General features: G+C 54.2%; 4 protein-coding genes across 4 annotated transcripts; 3 read left to right on the forward strand and 1 right to left on the reverse strand.

The window, feature by feature from the left end:
• The first annotated feature begins 7,916 nt into the window (after window positions 1-7,916).
• C8Q71DRAFT_555272 (uncharacterized protein) lies at window positions 7,917-8,846 on the forward strand. Its single transcript, XM_047919316.1, has one exon. The coding sequence runs from the start codon at window positions 8,061-8,063 to the stop codon at window positions 8,637-8,639; it is 579 nt and encodes a 192-aa protein (XP_047779703.1). The 5' UTR covers window positions 7,917-8,060; the 3' UTR covers window positions 8,640-8,846.
• On the forward strand, window positions 8,331-9,485 carry C8Q71DRAFT_753812 (uncharacterized protein). Its single transcript, XM_047923455.1, has 4 exons — window positions 8,331-8,847; window positions 8,899-8,913; window positions 8,974-9,003; window positions 9,071-9,485. The coding sequence occupies exons 1-4, from the start codon at window positions 8,645-8,647 to the stop codon at window positions 9,345-9,347; spliced, it is 525 nt and encodes a 174-aa protein (XP_047779704.1). The 5' UTR covers window positions 8,331-8,644; the 3' UTR covers window positions 9,348-9,485.
• A 736-nt stretch (window positions 9,486-10,221) lies between these two features.
• On the forward strand, window positions 10,222-11,070 carry C8Q71DRAFT_555353 (uncharacterized protein). The gene is made up of 2 exons (XM_047919317.1): window positions 10,222-10,523; window positions 10,596-11,070. The coding sequence occupies exons 1-2, from the start codon at window positions 10,303-10,305 to the stop codon at window positions 10,948-10,950; spliced, it is 576 nt and encodes a 191-aa protein (XP_047779705.1). The 5' UTR covers window positions 10,222-10,302; the 3' UTR covers window positions 10,951-11,070.
• C8Q71DRAFT_898011 (SNF2 family N-terminal domain-containing protein) lies at window positions 10,881-15,239 on the reverse strand. Its single transcript, XM_047928771.1, has 26 exons — window positions 15,166-15,239; window positions 15,026-15,112; window positions 14,911-14,976; window positions 14,818-14,865; window positions 14,447-14,764; window positions 14,319-14,384; window positions 14,180-14,263; window positions 14,079-14,126; window positions 13,965-14,026; window positions 13,844-13,905; window positions 13,710-13,787; window positions 13,581-13,654; window positions 13,510-13,525; window positions 13,398-13,448; window positions 13,237-13,345; window positions 13,028-13,138; window positions 12,924-12,977; window positions 12,821-12,869; window positions 12,697-12,773; window positions 12,304-12,647; window positions 12,018-12,252; window positions 11,822-11,969; window positions 11,715-11,768; window positions 11,539-11,658; window positions 11,449-11,477; window positions 10,881-11,393 (listed from the first exon to the last, which is right to left on the reverse strand). Exons 1-26 carry the CDS (start codon window positions 15,168-15,170, stop codon window positions 11,191-11,193), a joined length of 2,598 nt encoding a protein of 865 aa, XP_047779706.1. The 5' UTR covers window positions 15,171-15,239; the 3' UTR covers window positions 10,881-11,190.
• Between the last annotated feature and the right edge of the window lie 459 nt (window positions 15,240-15,698).

The raw sequence follows: 15,698 nt of genomic DNA on the forward strand, positions 1-15,698 counted from the left end.
CCAGCGCGTCGGGCCCTGCATCCACTCGCGACCGGCGCACACGTCCCCCCACTTGATGTGCCCTTCGACGCGCGCACCTTCCGTGACCCAGCGCGTCTAGCTGCCGCGACTCGCCTCAATCCGTCGACCACGCGCAAGATGTACAGCCTGAGCGATGTACTGGAGGGAGGCCGGGCTGCGCGAGACCCCCGCGCGCCCGGCTCTCTCGACGCGTCCGACATGTCCAGCAGCTCAGCGGCACCTGCCCTAGGGTCGACTCCTCGCCCCTCGTCCGATGCACATTCCTTGAGTGCGTCGCGCACCTCCACCCACGAGCAACGCGAGGACAGGCCCGCTCGCACTATGTCGCCGCGCTCGCACGCTCGAGCCTTACATGCGCGCCAAGAGCGCCAGCTCGACGCCGAAATACGAGCCGCGAGGGTGTGCCGGACTGCGGCCGCAGTGGAACGCCGATGGGCCCTTTCCCGTCGCGAAGACATACGTGAGGAGATCAAGCGTACCGGGGTACGGCTACCCGCGCCCTTGTCTGCTCCCAACGCGCAGGTTGCTTGCGCGCGCGTGTGCTCTCCGGCCAGCAGCGAGGTTGTGCGAACCTTCCGCACACCTCGCCACTGCGCCTCTCCGCCTTCCGTGCACCTGCCATCGTCTGACCCCGCATCCCGCTCGGTGTCCACACTCCCTACGCAACAGGAGCAACTCGCCCAATTCTGGGGCAGCTTCCTGCGGAAACCTCAGGTTTCGGCAAGTGTGTGACCTTCAAGCCTTGTCTGGAACCTGGGGGGCACTAGCTGTGGTACCCTTGTCTTGTCCCAGCCCACCCACCCTCGACTTTTCTCCTCTATCCTCACCACCCTTCTCATTGGAATCTCGAGCCGAAACTCCCTTACTCGGTTCCTTCCGACTCGAGATTGGGGGGCAGGGGGTAGGGGAGGATAGGGTACGGGGGGCAGGTATGCCAGGGCCTAGCCGACCCTAGACCGAGGGATGCGCAGATCCTCCGCGAGGATGACAGCTAGGGACGCAGTACAAGCAGGAAGTAGCACAGCCTTGCCTAGGGAAGATGGCAAAGCTGCTACAGGCGAGGGAGGTCAGTGGAGCCTGGCCGAGCCTGTGAGGGCTTGACCGACAGAGCCTGTATGCTTTGGTGGATGCACGGCAAGTCTGAATGCTCGGGATGCAGTACTTGCGGGACAGCTCAGCCTCGCGTGGCGGAGCCCAAAATTTTTTTTTTTCTATTCTCTTTTCTCACCTTCTATTCTATGCTCACTCATACTCTTCATTCGCTCTAATCTGACCCCTCACCTTCACACTATACACTTCATAATGGGGGGCACTGTTATGGGTGGGCATCACTATGCTCACTGATTAGATTAGATTATGAACTGATAGTGTACATCTCATCTTATCTCGTTGTACCTAGCCACTTGACTTCCATATTGGGAAGTAATCCATTCTTACTGCTGAACCACCACCTCGTCCGTGTGCGACACCGCGCCGTCCGAGTACGTTCAGCATCCCTTCTCGGCTTGAGCTCCTCGCCTCGCCTAGGACTCCCCCTCGACCTGGCTCCTCGCTAGCTCTAGGACTCACCTCTAGGCGCGGCTCCTCGCTCTGCTACGACAACAGCAGCGCTCCTCGCCCTGCCACGACGCCAGCGGGAGCTCCTCGCCTCGCTCACGACCTCACGACAACACGACTACACCTTCCCGGTCGCGTCGCGACCACCAAACGTCGAGTTCACAGGCAGCCCGGCCCCCGAGTCTAGGGTTCCAGGCCCACGAACTCTAACAGTTTTGACGTCGAAGACCCAGCGGTTTTTGGTAACCCTACGTCCCTTAGGACGGTCAACCAACTCATAAACACCACGCTTGCGCAGAGCCTCTAACTCTTCGCGACACGCAGCTTTCCACTTCTCTTGCTCCTCTTTAGGTAGCTTCGAGATATCACGGAATGTCCATTCGCGTACGCTGGACTTTGGAGAATCTTGGTCAACTAGTGGTAGCGCTTTTGCAAGCAGCATGTTAACCAATCCTACTCCCCCTTCCCGGCATAGTTGTGCCATGAGTAACTCTTCGACTTCGTCGTCGTCAGAGCCCGAGGAGGATCCAGAAGGCTGGTCTGGCTGTGGATCAGGCGCAGAACTAGGTCCGGGAACCGGTTGCTGCCTTGACTGTGGTTGAGAGCGGGAGCTACCCGGCTCTTCTCCGACAATCTTTTTCCATTGCCCCTTCTTTTCGATCTCTTTGTATATTTCTACGGGGGTCCGTTTCTCCCCATAGACATTCCCTGGGCGGGTTACTGGCTTCCGCTCTCTCCCTGAGCGCCGCGGCGCATCATCGCGCGCTGGCTCTTCCGGAGGTTGAGGCGGCGGAACTGGACTGGGCGCCCTAGGCTGCTCCTGAGCATCGTCACGCTCATTGTCCGCTCCCTTTGGAAGGTGATGAGAGGGATGATCGTTGTCATCGTCATCATAATTCTCCTGAGAAGTGGGTTGGCGACCCGCTTGGTCAGGTCTAGGTGCAGATTGCAGCCTAGTGTTGCCTCGCCGTTTCATGTCTGGGCATTTTGGGAACATGAGTTCATCAAACAGAGCGTTCGATGAAGTGTAAAGCACATTATTAGGGCTGCGCATGAATCGCGCCCCATGCCCACCAGGGGCAACTCCGAGGTACACCATTAACTCAGATTTCCGAGATAGTGTATTCAGACGCACGTCTTTCGGTATGAATACATATGCGCCGCACCCAAATATTCTTAGGTGCTTGATGCTGGGAGCCTCGCCATTCAACATCTCATAGGGGGTACGCCATTTGAGACGTCGGACAGGTGTCCTGTTGTAGAGATGAACAGCGTGCTCAACCGCAAATTCCCACCAGGATTCAGGTAGACATGCTTCATGGCGCATGGCCTCAGCTTTGTCCATTATCGTCCTGTTGAGTCGCTCAGCTCTGCCATTCTCCTGAGGAGTGTGCGGCGAACTTTGCAGGATCTGGATGCCCTGGTCTTTCAGCATTTTGTCGAACGCTTCAGACTTGTATTCTCCCCCAGCATCTGACATCCACTTCTTAACCTTCTTGCCGTACTGGTTTTTGGCCATGGCTAAGAATTGGCGCGTGGCCGTGATCGCAGCACTCTTGTTGCGCAGATTCACTGTCCACGCATTGGAAGTGTAGTCGTCATAGTACAGGATGTAGTACCTATACTTATGGTAGGAGTCGATGGGAAACGACTTCACATCAGAGTGAATGAGCTCGAAGGGCTCTGTCGCTCTCAACGTAGATGGCGGGAATGCTTTGTTATGCATTTTCCCTTCCGCGCATCCTGGGCATATAGGATCCTCCCTAGGGAACTCTATCGAAGGTGGGAAACCCTCGGTGTGTTTCTGTGCTTGCCGTAGTACGTCCTTAGAAGGATGTCCTAGGCGGCGATGCATAGTGTGGTAATCGACAGAATAAACTGTCTGATGGATACTCATTGCGTCCTGTGAAGGCAAGGACTGTATTTCGAATATCGTTGAACTAGGGTGCCGCGGCTTGAACACATATAGTGGTTCACGTGCTCCTTGTTCATAGAGGTCGACGTGCTGCGCACCACCGCGCACTGTCATTCCTTCACGGAGGAACGTTCCCATGGATAGGAGACGTTGATGAAGACCTTGGAAGTAATAAACGGGGAATAATCTGGTCGTCGTATGACTACCATCGTCATTCTCGAAGTTCAAGAAGACTGTCCCACGCTTTGTGCATACGGCAGAGCCGTTTGCGGTCGACAAGACGATTGGCTCACTGAGGTCCTCAATCTCAGCAAAATCATCTAAATTGTTGGAAAAATGTAATGATGCTCCAGAGTCCAACATCCAGGAGTCTGATGACTCAACCGGCTCTGGTTCATGCCAAGCCTTAGCTTTTCCCTTACATTTGGTGCACGCAGCGAAATCGCGCGAATGCCGACAACCAACTGATTTGTGCAATGAACTACTGATATATTCATTCGTTACACTGCGACTACGACTGCGAATACTACGTCTCTTTAAAGTAGACCTAGTGCGTCTACTACTACATGCGGCTGTATGAAGCGCAGGGTTAGTAGGTCGCTTGGGAATAGAAGCTGAAGAGACTGACCCAGCATCAAAGTCCTCTCCTAAGCCGGCGGCGTTAGCCAGCTCGTCGTCGATGTCGTACTGACCGTCTGATCCCCAATCAAGTGGATCCTGAGTCGTAGGACCTTCGTCCTCGTCGTACGAGTTGTACGTCCCGTCCATGATCGCGTCGATCGCATGGCCTACCTCAGAACCATGACGAGAGCGTTTGGACGCCCGAGACTCTGACTCCGAGTCGGAGAGGTACTCCTCAATCCGAGCGGAATTGTCAACGACCTCAGACAATGTCGTGAGACGCTGTGAGGTGCCAGAGATGTCGATGTCTTTGGCGAGCTCGAGGGCACTCTTGAGCCACCGGTGAGCATTCTTGCTGTGGCCGGTTTTGGCGGGACGGGTGGTGACGGTGTGAGACTTGCTGCCCGAAGGCGCTATCTCGACGACTTTGGAGGTGGTAGGACCTGCTATCGACGCCTGCGAGGCGAGATGCGCATGGTCCGTATGATCTCCTTGGTTGGCGCGGGACTTAACTTGCTTGCCGCTGCGTTTACCACGCTGCTTGCCTTTGCCCTTGCCTTGACCTTCCTTCGCACCGCCGCTGCTGCTGCCATCCTGGCGCTGCTGCTGCTGGTTGAAGTTTGGTTCGCCGTGCTTACGCTTAACGGCTGAGATCTTCTTCGCGCTCTGCGAAGATGACGCCTGCTTGCCGCCTTGCTCGTAGGCAATGACGACAGACTCCCGGACGTAGTCGATCTTCATCTCTGTAAGCTCTTTGGCTTGGAGGATCGTGGTGATGACAGTGTCGTACCGGGAGGGCAGCGCATTGAGCGCTATCATCGCCCGCAGTGGAGCGGGGATGTCGATCCCTTCGCCCGCAAGCTTGTCAAACGCAGCTGCGATGTTAGCGAACGTCGGGTTCGGGTGCTCGTTCGGAGGGATCCGAGCATTGATCGCTGTCCTAAACTCCTTGTAAACACCGGCGGGGGTCTGCTTGTCATAGAGCGCCTTCAGCTCGTCCCAGAGGGCCTTGCTGGTCGTCTTGTTCTTGACAGCCGCCTTGACGGACGACGTCAGCCGAAGATGGATCGACCCCTGTGCCTTTTGATCGCGCTGCAGCCACTCGTAGTAGACTGAGGGATTCTCTGTGTCCAGAGTAGGCTGGGGCCAGGTCGAATTGACAATGATCCAGACCTCCTGCGCCATGAGGAAGGCTGACATGGATTCAGCCCAGGCGCGGTAGTTGGAGCCATCGAGGATGGGGACAGCGGTGAAGAGGGTGTTGGAGGCCATTGGTAGAGGGTTTGAAGTGATAAACTCGGTAAATGGGGAATACTGACAACAATGTCGTCAGCCCTCTACTCAATGACAAGTGCAGCCTTAGAGGCGCAACCACCGCTATGGTGCATGTGCTGGGGATAGCAGCAACAGAGTTGCGCTAAGACCTGCAGCGATGTACGCGCATAGTCCCCCCCTGGCTTCAAGCCACTAAGGCAAAGCCACAGGTAAGCTGGTGCGCACACTGAGACGCAGCCAGTGAGGCGCAGTACTCAGGCAGTGACCAGGGCTCATAACCTGTTGAGCAGGCAGCTCCGCGCAGTGGTGCGCCCTCACAACTTACCTGCAAGGTTGCTGATGCTTGATGCACACGCAAGTACTTCAACTGAAGGTACTGGGGATTGAGCTACGCTACTGGGGTCCTTATATACATGAGGAGACCGCTTATCTAAGCTACTGTATAGTACGTTCCCACGACATACAAGGTAAGTGGCGTAGCCATGTGATAACACACAGATGACATCATAGATGACATCACGGACCCGGAGCTTCCCATAGAACCGGTCCGGCCTGTGATTGAACCCGGCAGCCCGGTAGGCGCCTTCCTAGTTCAACACATCTCACGTGACGTCGCGTTGGAGATCCTTGCCAGGCGTTTCTCGTATGAGTCTGTTTCATTTTCCTTGACATCGAATTCGTAGGGGTTCTCTCTGGGGTTGTTGAAGAGGGGGATATGGGAGAAGGAGGCGTGCGGTGGCGGGGCGTCGTTGAGTTCGAAGTAGTGGCGTTGGTGTGAGAAGCTCTCTAGACCGTCCAGAGCGGTCCAGGGTATCGGGACGCGCAGGTTGCATGGAAGGGTGGCACCTGAGATTGTGAACGTGACCCAATGGCGTCTAAGGTCGGAGATCGCCGTGAGCTTGCCCACTCCGGTGTTCTCGGAGCCTGTGGACAGTGCAATGTTGGCACCCTTTCTGAGCTGTCCTGTCGGTCTCTCGTCCGCTACCCAGGTAAGTCCTCTGCCTCCTCCGAAAATTGGGTTTACTAAGACTTTAACTTGGATTATGTTTGTTGTTTTGTCAGCGGTAATGGGTAGTTCTGGTAGGGATATGTAGGGATGTGGGCGTCGCGTTTTCTTGGTGGTACGTCGTTTCCTGCTCTGCGGGGGGGTTTCTTGATTGGCGATTACAGGGGTCGGTTGCTGTTTGTCTTTCTTGGCCTCCATAGTGGGTTGGGGGTTGAGGTTGGAGGTTTGAGGTGGTTGACGTACGTCGTTTCTCTTATCGTCGGTCGTATTTATGACTTTTGGTGCGCTGTCCTGAGCCAAAAGTGTTTGGCTCAAGGAACATGCACAGAGAATAGCCTAGACTCAAGCCCCAAGGTTCCTGGATCAGCGAGAGCCCCAGTTTCTAGGAGACGCGGCCACATGGACCCCGATTACCAAGCACTTTAGGTTCGCACCCCAAACTCAAGAACTGACTCATGCTGTACAAATGGCTGACTCACACGGTGCAACGACTGACTCATGCTGTACAAATGGCTGACTCACACGGTGCAACGACTGACTCATGCTGAACAAATGGCTGACTCACACTGTGTTATGGCTGACTCATGCTGTGAAACAGATGACTCATGCTGTGAAATGGATGACTCAAGCTGTGCAGATGGATGACTCAGGCTATGTATCCTTGGATGACTCAGGCTGTGTATTGGATGACTAAGGGTTTGTCAGCTCATGTAATTAGTATTAGATCAGCCTGTTCCCCATGTATATAAGGACTCACGGCGCAGGGAGCAGGCAAGCAAGTACGTAGGAGAGCAATCCCCCCGGCAACTCGTGCCCCCTTATTGCCCACCTCACTGAGTAGTTCGCAAGCTGCTCCCTAGCCAAGCAATTTAGTATCGGTAGCCCAAAGTCAACGTGTGACTGTAAGCTTCTGCTAAGTGCTACACTAGTGCTCTTGTTTGGGTAAGCTGTGATCCATAACCAGCAACTTCATTCTCGTCTAGCCACGCTCGTCTCTCAAGTCCAAGATCAGCCTCACGTCAAGAATACTCGCCACGCTCGCCTATTGTCCCAAGATCATTTGAGCAGTCAACCTGCTTGTAGTAAGTACTAACTGTGCCTACTGATCTATCTTTGCAGAACACTATAGTATCTCTTGTGTGTTTCCCCTCCACAACGAACAACTGTGATAGCCCGGTATTACTGCCATACCCGGTGAACCGCAGCAGAAACCATTTCTGACCTGACAGCGCGCTTTAGAGGGATTCGCATGCTTTGGCATACGTCTGCACACACTCCTTGGAACATTCACACTATTCGCTTTCGTTTGTTTTGGCTGCCAGCAGCCTCTCCACCTGTGGCAGCAGGGGAGACATAGTTTGTTCTTTTGGGGGTATACACATGGCCGTTTCCGGCGAGAGGCGTGATTATTCGGGTTGCGATATGAGTCAGGCCAAGGGGTCACCTGATTAGCTGAGTCGACGTATCGATTTATCTTGTGAGCTGGCTTGTGGTTAGCCCAGGGCCAGTTGTCGGTGATTACGATCGTCGATCTTGTCACGGGTGGACGGGAGTTTCCGTGGACTATGTAGTTCCTGGGTGGGGCTTGAACTCTAACTCTAAAAGATTAGGCGCTGGTACATTGGGCGGGGGGTAGGGGCTCGTAGGGTTGAGGTACAGGGGCAGATGTATTATGTCTCGACGCTCTCTGGGAGGCGTTTTCGGCGTATAGGTCGCTCGTTATACGATTGGAGGTTACTCCTTCCCTTTCGGGGTTGGGCAAGCTTTGAGGAGCTCTCGTTTAAGGCCCAGGATTTGACCGCGGGGTCGTTTATCCTCTGTTTTGTTCTTTGTTCTTTTATTCGCGCAAGTTGGTTTCATCCCGGAGGACTACTCACACCCCGGACCACGAGAAGGTCTGCGCTGGACTCGTCTGTTACGACGAGCCCTCCCGGGGCTGGCAATGGACATTGGAGACGCGGTTGGAGTCCACGTCACCGATCGCCAGTGCAGCCACCAGGCAGTCTTGGAGAGGACGGTCACATCACCCCGCCTCCTCGTGTAGTATCTTCGACTAATTCATTCATTTCTTCCTCACGCTTGACAGACTTTCCCGCTGCCCAGCCGAGATCATGTATTGCATCATGCGACGTATATAAGCAGGTCCCCACGCGCTCGGAACGTTGTCTCTCCGACCACCTCACCGTCCACGAACCTACTGACACTTTCCTACGTTCCTACGGATCAATCCGTTCTCCACGATAGTCGACATGCTCTTCACTCAGTCTTTGCTATATCTCATCGCTCTTGCTCTAGTAAGTAGCGTAGGTCATGCTGTGCCTCAAGCAGAGAGCAGCAGTACCGTGCCCAGCAGCAGTGACGTCTCACCTTCGCTGTCTGTCACACCCTCCAACCCACTCAGTGGTCTACCGACGTTCAGCCTGAGCACCAGCCTTATTCCAACTGCTAGTCTGTGAGTAAATTATACTTGAAATCGCGCATGTGCGATATCTGACTCAACCAGGTCATCGACGACGGAGTAAGTCACTTTGTCCATACCACTTGATACCCTTGATGTAACCTTCTTTTTCATGACCAGGAGTACGGAGTCATTCCCAAGCAGCTCGAGGTGAGCCAACAGCACTCTTCTCGGTCTCATGCGATAGCAACATGCATTGCTAACATCCATCTTGCAGCTCGGACTTCTCCACGTCGGTGTCTACGGTCCCAGCCTCCTCCTCCACATTCAGCGGGACGTCTGGCGAGACCACCCGCTCGGGCTCGGGATCCGTAGTCAGCGTGACATCCACCTCCACATCGACGTCGACGTCGACGCCGCATTCTTCTAGCTCCTCGACTCGTTCCACGTCGGCCGCTCCTACTACGTCCAGCGGTGCGGCGATGGGGTTGCAGGCAGAGCTGTGGAAAATGGCGCTTGGCGTCGGCGCTGGTGCACTTGCACTCTTCATTTGAATGTGAAGCTCGGGGGGAAGATAGCTGGGAGAATTGTGTGCGGTGGCGCGAATGGACAGAACATCGGATTGCAGTATGTATCACTGTAATATGTGCTGCTGTAATGGATTGGATCCTTGAACTCGTTTGGTTTTGATCTGCCAATGGTCTGATCCAAGCCCGCCCTGCAAACCTATACAAATGCACTCATTTGGTACGGTTCGAAGTTTTCCGACGCTCAGTGGCTCAGTGACGTCACGACATGCGCGCGACTAACACTAGTGGTTGTTCACTTCCTCTTTCCTGTCATCCCACTATTTATCCAGGATCCGTAGACTTGATATCGTAACTCTTGATGCATATGCATGGTACGTACAATAGTGCGTTTGGCGGTATCATCGGGCGTGGGATCCTCGTCAGCCTCCTTCCGGCGAAAAGTGGATGTTAGTATGTTATTACCACTACCACATACCATCTCGGCGCTGGGCCCGATCGACATCGCACATGCATGACTATGTACTTACATGCGAACGTTGACTTCAAGCTTCCGAGTCACGGCTAGTGCTCCGCAAATCAAGCACAGCCTCTTCTACACCAACAGATGTGTATAGTACAAACCCGCCACACCTTGGAGCCCGTTCGAAAAACTATACGCTTTACACCGCTTCAGGCAACTTCGATGAGCATCGGTACCGCAGAACACAGCCATCATGCTCAGTTACAGCCTCGCCGACCCCCGCTCCTAATACCCCAGCATCGCACCCTCTCAAGCTGTGCAATCGCGCTTTCGACATCGCTATACATCGCGGCATGACTGTCTGAACCCGAAAGCGTCCACATGCAGGCCAAAGCGATAAGCTCGAAAGCTGTGCAGGTGGGCGTGAGTTCGCGCGCTAGCGCCCACGCCCACTGCAGTTAAGAGTCCAGAAGGTGTCATCTGAACAGTCCACTCTGGCCTTGGTGGGACGGTATATATATGCTGGTGGATGTGTGTCCTGGGGAATTCGCCCCTCTGCTCCGCCCACCCCTCTGCAGTCCAAGGACAAGCAGAGAGCTCTCGATGTTCGCCACGCGTATCCTGTTCTACTACATCCTCGCCCTCGCGGGCATCGTCGCGGTTTGTGCGTCCCCATTGGTTGCACCACAACCACAGCTTGAATTCGAGCGGCGCGCCACATACGCGTCGACAGGACACACGTGAGTGTACATGTAACCTTTTATCACGTACCTGCATACCATCTCACCTCCACATTGACACCCGCACTACAGGACCGCCGCAAGCGTCACCCACGCAACCAGCGTGCACTCCACAGGTACTGCCCACACGGGAACAGGGACATCCCACTCGACCAGCTTCGCGGGAACGCGGACAGGGACAGCACTGTCTTCTACTAGTACCACAGCGTCTGTCAGCACCTCCTACTCGCTATCGCTGTCCACGTCAACAATCAGGGCAATATCGACTGGTGCCCATACCACCGCGACCGTGACGAGGTACTCGGTCGCCACACGGACGATCGCCGTACCGGTACGACCCTCGAGGGCAGCTGCCGTTGGGTTGCACGCAGAGCACTGGAGGATAGCCGTTGGCGTAGGTGCTGGTGCACTGGCTCTCCTCCTCTGACGGTAGTAAGCAGACGGTCAGCCTGGGGGGCAAGTTTGGAGGGGCGAGCGGATTATGATATACCGGTATACACGAATTACACGACAAGGTGACGATGAAGAGCTTACTATATACCCAATAAGCGAGGCCTATCAGTACCACTAATAGTTGACCCTCAGCGGGGTCGACTGTATCTGCGTGAGGAGCATAATGTCCGGCAAGGTGAACCAGCGTCTAGTGGATCTTGGTGCACGATGGGGATTACTGTTGCTGATTGTCGTCGAGCGTTTGTTGGCCTGCTTGGGGGCGATTGTCCTTGTTCATACCAAAGAGCTTCACGCAGGATCTCGTAAGCGCGTAAACCAAAACTCGTAGGCTAGAGAAACGCACAGCTTTCAGCTCCTTCACGCTGAGCTTGTGGAGCTTCACTCCGCTTCCTTCGCCCAGTGCAGCTTCGGCGAGACCTGGAGACGGATGTCAGTATGTTCCTCCATAATGATGAGACGTATCGACACTCACCGGTCTTAGTGTCCTGCAATCGCAGCATCCTGAGGAAAGACGCAGATTAAGCAAATGTCACCTTTGAATTGGCGAAGTGACATTGCTTACCGCTCTTCGATGGTATTCTTCACGATAAGCCGCTTAATGAATACCTCTTTCTCCTGGCCAAGACGATGCACACGGTCGTACGCCTGCGACTCCGACGCATAGTTCCACGACAGGTCCATACTTCAAGTGTCCCATCAGACTCACAAATGCAAAGTAGTGGCCTTCGCGAAACTTACTTGATGATACGGTTGGCAGATACGAGGTTCAGACCCACGCCACCGCACTTGATGCTGCAGACGATTGCGTGAGCAAGAGCCTGCCTCAAAATACTTACGAAGCATACCTGATGAGGATGACCTTTGGCCCGCCCCGCTGCCTGAACTCAGACAGAACAAGCTCTCGCGCGTCACGCGACATCTTCCCGTCATAGCGCAGGCTGCGAATACCATACCGTTGAAAGAGTGTCTCGATGAGGTCAAGCATCGACGTCCCTGGGCAAAAAGGTTAGGTGGGCATGGATCCATCCACACGAAACTCACATTGCGAGTAGACAATCGTCTTGTCTCCTGTAACTTCCCACTCCTGCAGATGATTGATCAAGGCCATCATCTTCGTGCTGGGCTCCAGGTTATCGTCGCCTCGCCTCCACGTATTCACCATGTATGCCGGCACCTGCCGCGGACCATCGTCATCACTGTCGTCGTCAGCGGGAGCCTTGCTCTTCTGGACCCGCTTTCCGCGGATCTTATCCATGGTATTGTGCAGGTCATTATCCTGTAGGCGCATGTATCAGCATCATAGCGAACCAGCAGACTCGAGACAAACCTCATCCATCGGAGAATCATCGTCGTCTGACATGACTGTCCTGCCCTTGACCTTCGCCTTGCTCTCCTTCTTCTTCTCCGAGCTGGACTGAGATGAAGACGCAGCGCCAGCGAGCAACTCCGATAGGTCGGGCATGTCTTCGTCGGAGCTTGAGCTCATTTCCAGGTCACTGTCGATGATGATGGGCTCTTTCTTGACAACTCGGGACATCGGCTGGGAGACTGCCCGACGTGCAGCCCGAGAGCGGCGATTCGCCGCACGTACATCGTCTCGTAGAGGTTCAAAGGCCTGCGACAGGAAGACGTGTGCCGGACTGAGGTCCTGCATCTTCTTACAGGTGGGGCCTGTAACGAAGTTGAGACCATGAAGGTGAAGCATGCGACGATGACGTACAAGGACGCAAGCCCTTCAGGGCGGCCGCTTCGAACTCTTTCTCTACGCGCATGTTCTCCTTCTCGTCACCGTTGCCACTGCACCAAGATAAGTGTGATTCCATACAGACAGAGGCTCGACGTACAACTCCTCATTCACCTCCATGCGCTCGGTACGCAGAGCCAGAAGACAATCTGGAAGTCAGACAAGTTGAGATGCAGACTATCCAGATTTTGCGGAAACCTTACCGTTGCACAATTCATGGCCACAAGCGAGCAGTCTTCCACTGCCCTCCATGAAAACTGCACACACTTCAGCCACGCAAGCGAAGACAATGAAAAACGCTCCTTACAGTCTCCGCATCTCGGACAAGTCGCTTCCTCGTCTTGCTCCATGTCGTCCGAGAAGTCAAGCTGGGCCATTCGCGCACGAGCCATGAATCTGTCATGATTGAGAATACGTCCTCTTTAGTGAATGATCTAACAGCATACCTCTTCTTCACCTAGATGACATAATGACACCTATGAGCAACATGCACCGATCATTGCTATATGGACAGACCAACCTGAGTCACCCACTCGGGACCCATGAGCTTGCTGGCACGTGCGACCTCCTTCTCGGCATCGCTGGCAACAAGCATAGTAGGGTCCTCGAACCCTTGCGCTTGTTCCTAAACACTTCATCAGCGGCAGTTGACTTTTCGAGATAAAGCGGGTACCGACGAGGATGAGATGCGGATGACACGATAGCTGTCGAAGACGGAGTATCATGACCTATTGAAGTCATGTCGTGAATAGCAACACAAGTGGGAGTATTTCAGTCCTGAGCACTCACAAGAACGACGGAAGTACTTGAATGTCATCTCGTCAGCACATGATCTCAGCATGTGAAGCTCTTTCACTCACTTCTTGAGAAGACTGCCGTCTCTGAGGAACCGATTAATCTGCGTTTGCGCACGTCCCTCGAAGGAGTCGTATAACTACGTAGGTCATAAGCCTTCATCCCATTCTATCACGACGCGAAAATATACATACCTGCCTCTCCTCATCAGAGAATTCGAGATATTCGAGTTCGATATGCTTCTCGGGCAGTTGCAAAAGTGGTTCTCCTTCCTGGTAAACCATACGGCTTTCTGAGCACAAGTCTAGAGATGCATTTGACCACGCACAATCTCAGCGTCTTTAGTGCGGCGGAGCAAGAGAGGCTTGAGGATCTCCTGTGCTCGCAACCCTGTTGAAGGCCGACTTTGATGAGCAATTGACACTCTAAGCAGGGTGGAAGACACATACCTGCGAGTGGTGCATCACGAAGCTGTTCCTTGGCGATGTACTCATTGAAGTCCTTCCAGACACTAAACAAGGGGTGAGTTCACGATGTACCACATCAGCGCCGCATGCACGCACTTCCAAGGGCGAAATCGTCCGAAGCGAAGAAACCCGTATATATCCGCCCTATATCCACCTTCCTTGAGTTCAGCATGAGACATCAGTCGACATATGCTTACAGCGTATTAGTGACAGGTGTGCCGGTAAGACACCATCTATACTTGGCGCGGAGCATCGCTACTGCCTTGCTTGATCTCGTCCGTCTGCATCGCAAGTGTTAGCACAGCACTCAAAATACTCTTGACATGAGTGACGCACCTGTTACGGATGAACTGTGATTCGTCGGCGATCACTCGATACCACTTCATCTGCGACAGCAGTCCGCTACGAAACCGAGAGAAGGGACTAAGTTCAGACGATAGAGATCGAAAACGCGATTCACATACCCGTTATCCATCAGATACTCCATCTCGTCCTCACTCTCGATGCCGGAAGGGATCGTGAAGTCTCCACAGAGGGTGTGGTACGTGGTGATGATGACGTCTTTCTTCGAGAGCGCAGATACACTCTTCAGCTTGTCCTTGCCGTGATGTATGTGCACCGAGAAAATCCCATTTGTCTTGGTCAGGAGTTCATCTTTCCACTGCTGTAGCAGCGCTGCTGGGACCACAACGAGTGTTGTGCGATGCTTGTCCTCAGGTTCCGGAAGGTTGATGGCCATGGTAGCGATCATCTGTACAGTCTTGCCGAGACCCATTTCGTCGCTATGCTCACCAATGAGTATAAATGATGGATCAAGATAGCATGGAAGACGTACGCCAGGATGCCCCCTTTGTGCGGGCTTACACGTTCTTGATTCATCATCCTACGAAATATGAGTAACGTACTATATCGCGGACAAAACACATACCAAGCCACACCCAAGATCTGGTGCGGGAGCAAGCGAACCTCCATACCTGGGAGCAAGTCTCGCTTACTGGACGAACGTTAGCATCCCTGCTGATATCTACTCTGGTGGGACGCACTTGCGGAGTCCAAGCTTCTCCATCGCGGCCTTCACACTGACTCCATTTGCCGAATTGTCGATGGACCGTGTTACGAACTCCGCTAGTCTAAGTGACTATCAGTGCCACATAAGTACGAAGGCTTAAACGATGTGACAAACCTCATCTGCTGGTCTTCGCCTCCCAGGTCCAAAGGCAAAAGCCCGCCCTCCTGGTCGTAGTTCAGACGAAAGCCCCCTTGAGACGCGCCAACCAACATGGTCATCTGTGTGACGGAAGCTAGAATGTACGTGTTCAGATCGAATGCGTTCAAGCTCCAAATCGTGACAAGCTCACTCTCGACGCCACTCGGCGTGTTCTCCCTCTCATATCCCGGCCTCCTGGTCCTCTTCTGCGATCCACTTCCAGACGCGCCGGGGGTATCGAACGGTCTCTTCGTGCCTGAAAGAAGCGGTGTTGCTGGGGGAAGTGATGCTGCCGCAGGAGCCTGACTCGCGAAGAAACCTGGATTGTCAAGTGCAGCTAGCACTCGCGACGCGCGTACCGGCTTCTTCGGGGTCTGCTCCTGTCCCGCAACGCCCATTGTACAACGTCGGCCGTGATGGTGGAAGGAGAAAAGTGATTTGAGCGCAGTCGCGTCTGTGGCGTCAATATGGGCGCCTGCACGCGACGCGACCGGTCGCGAAGCGGCGGT

This window comes from Rhodofomes roseus (genome assembly GCF_022264815.1).
Source record: "Rhodofomes roseus strain CIRM-BRFM 1785 chromosome Unknown C8Q71scaffold_8, whole genome shotgun sequence".
Classification (NCBI taxonomy): Eukaryota; Fungi; Basidiomycota; class Agaricomycetes; order Polyporales; family Fomitopsidaceae; genus Rhodofomes; species Rhodofomes roseus.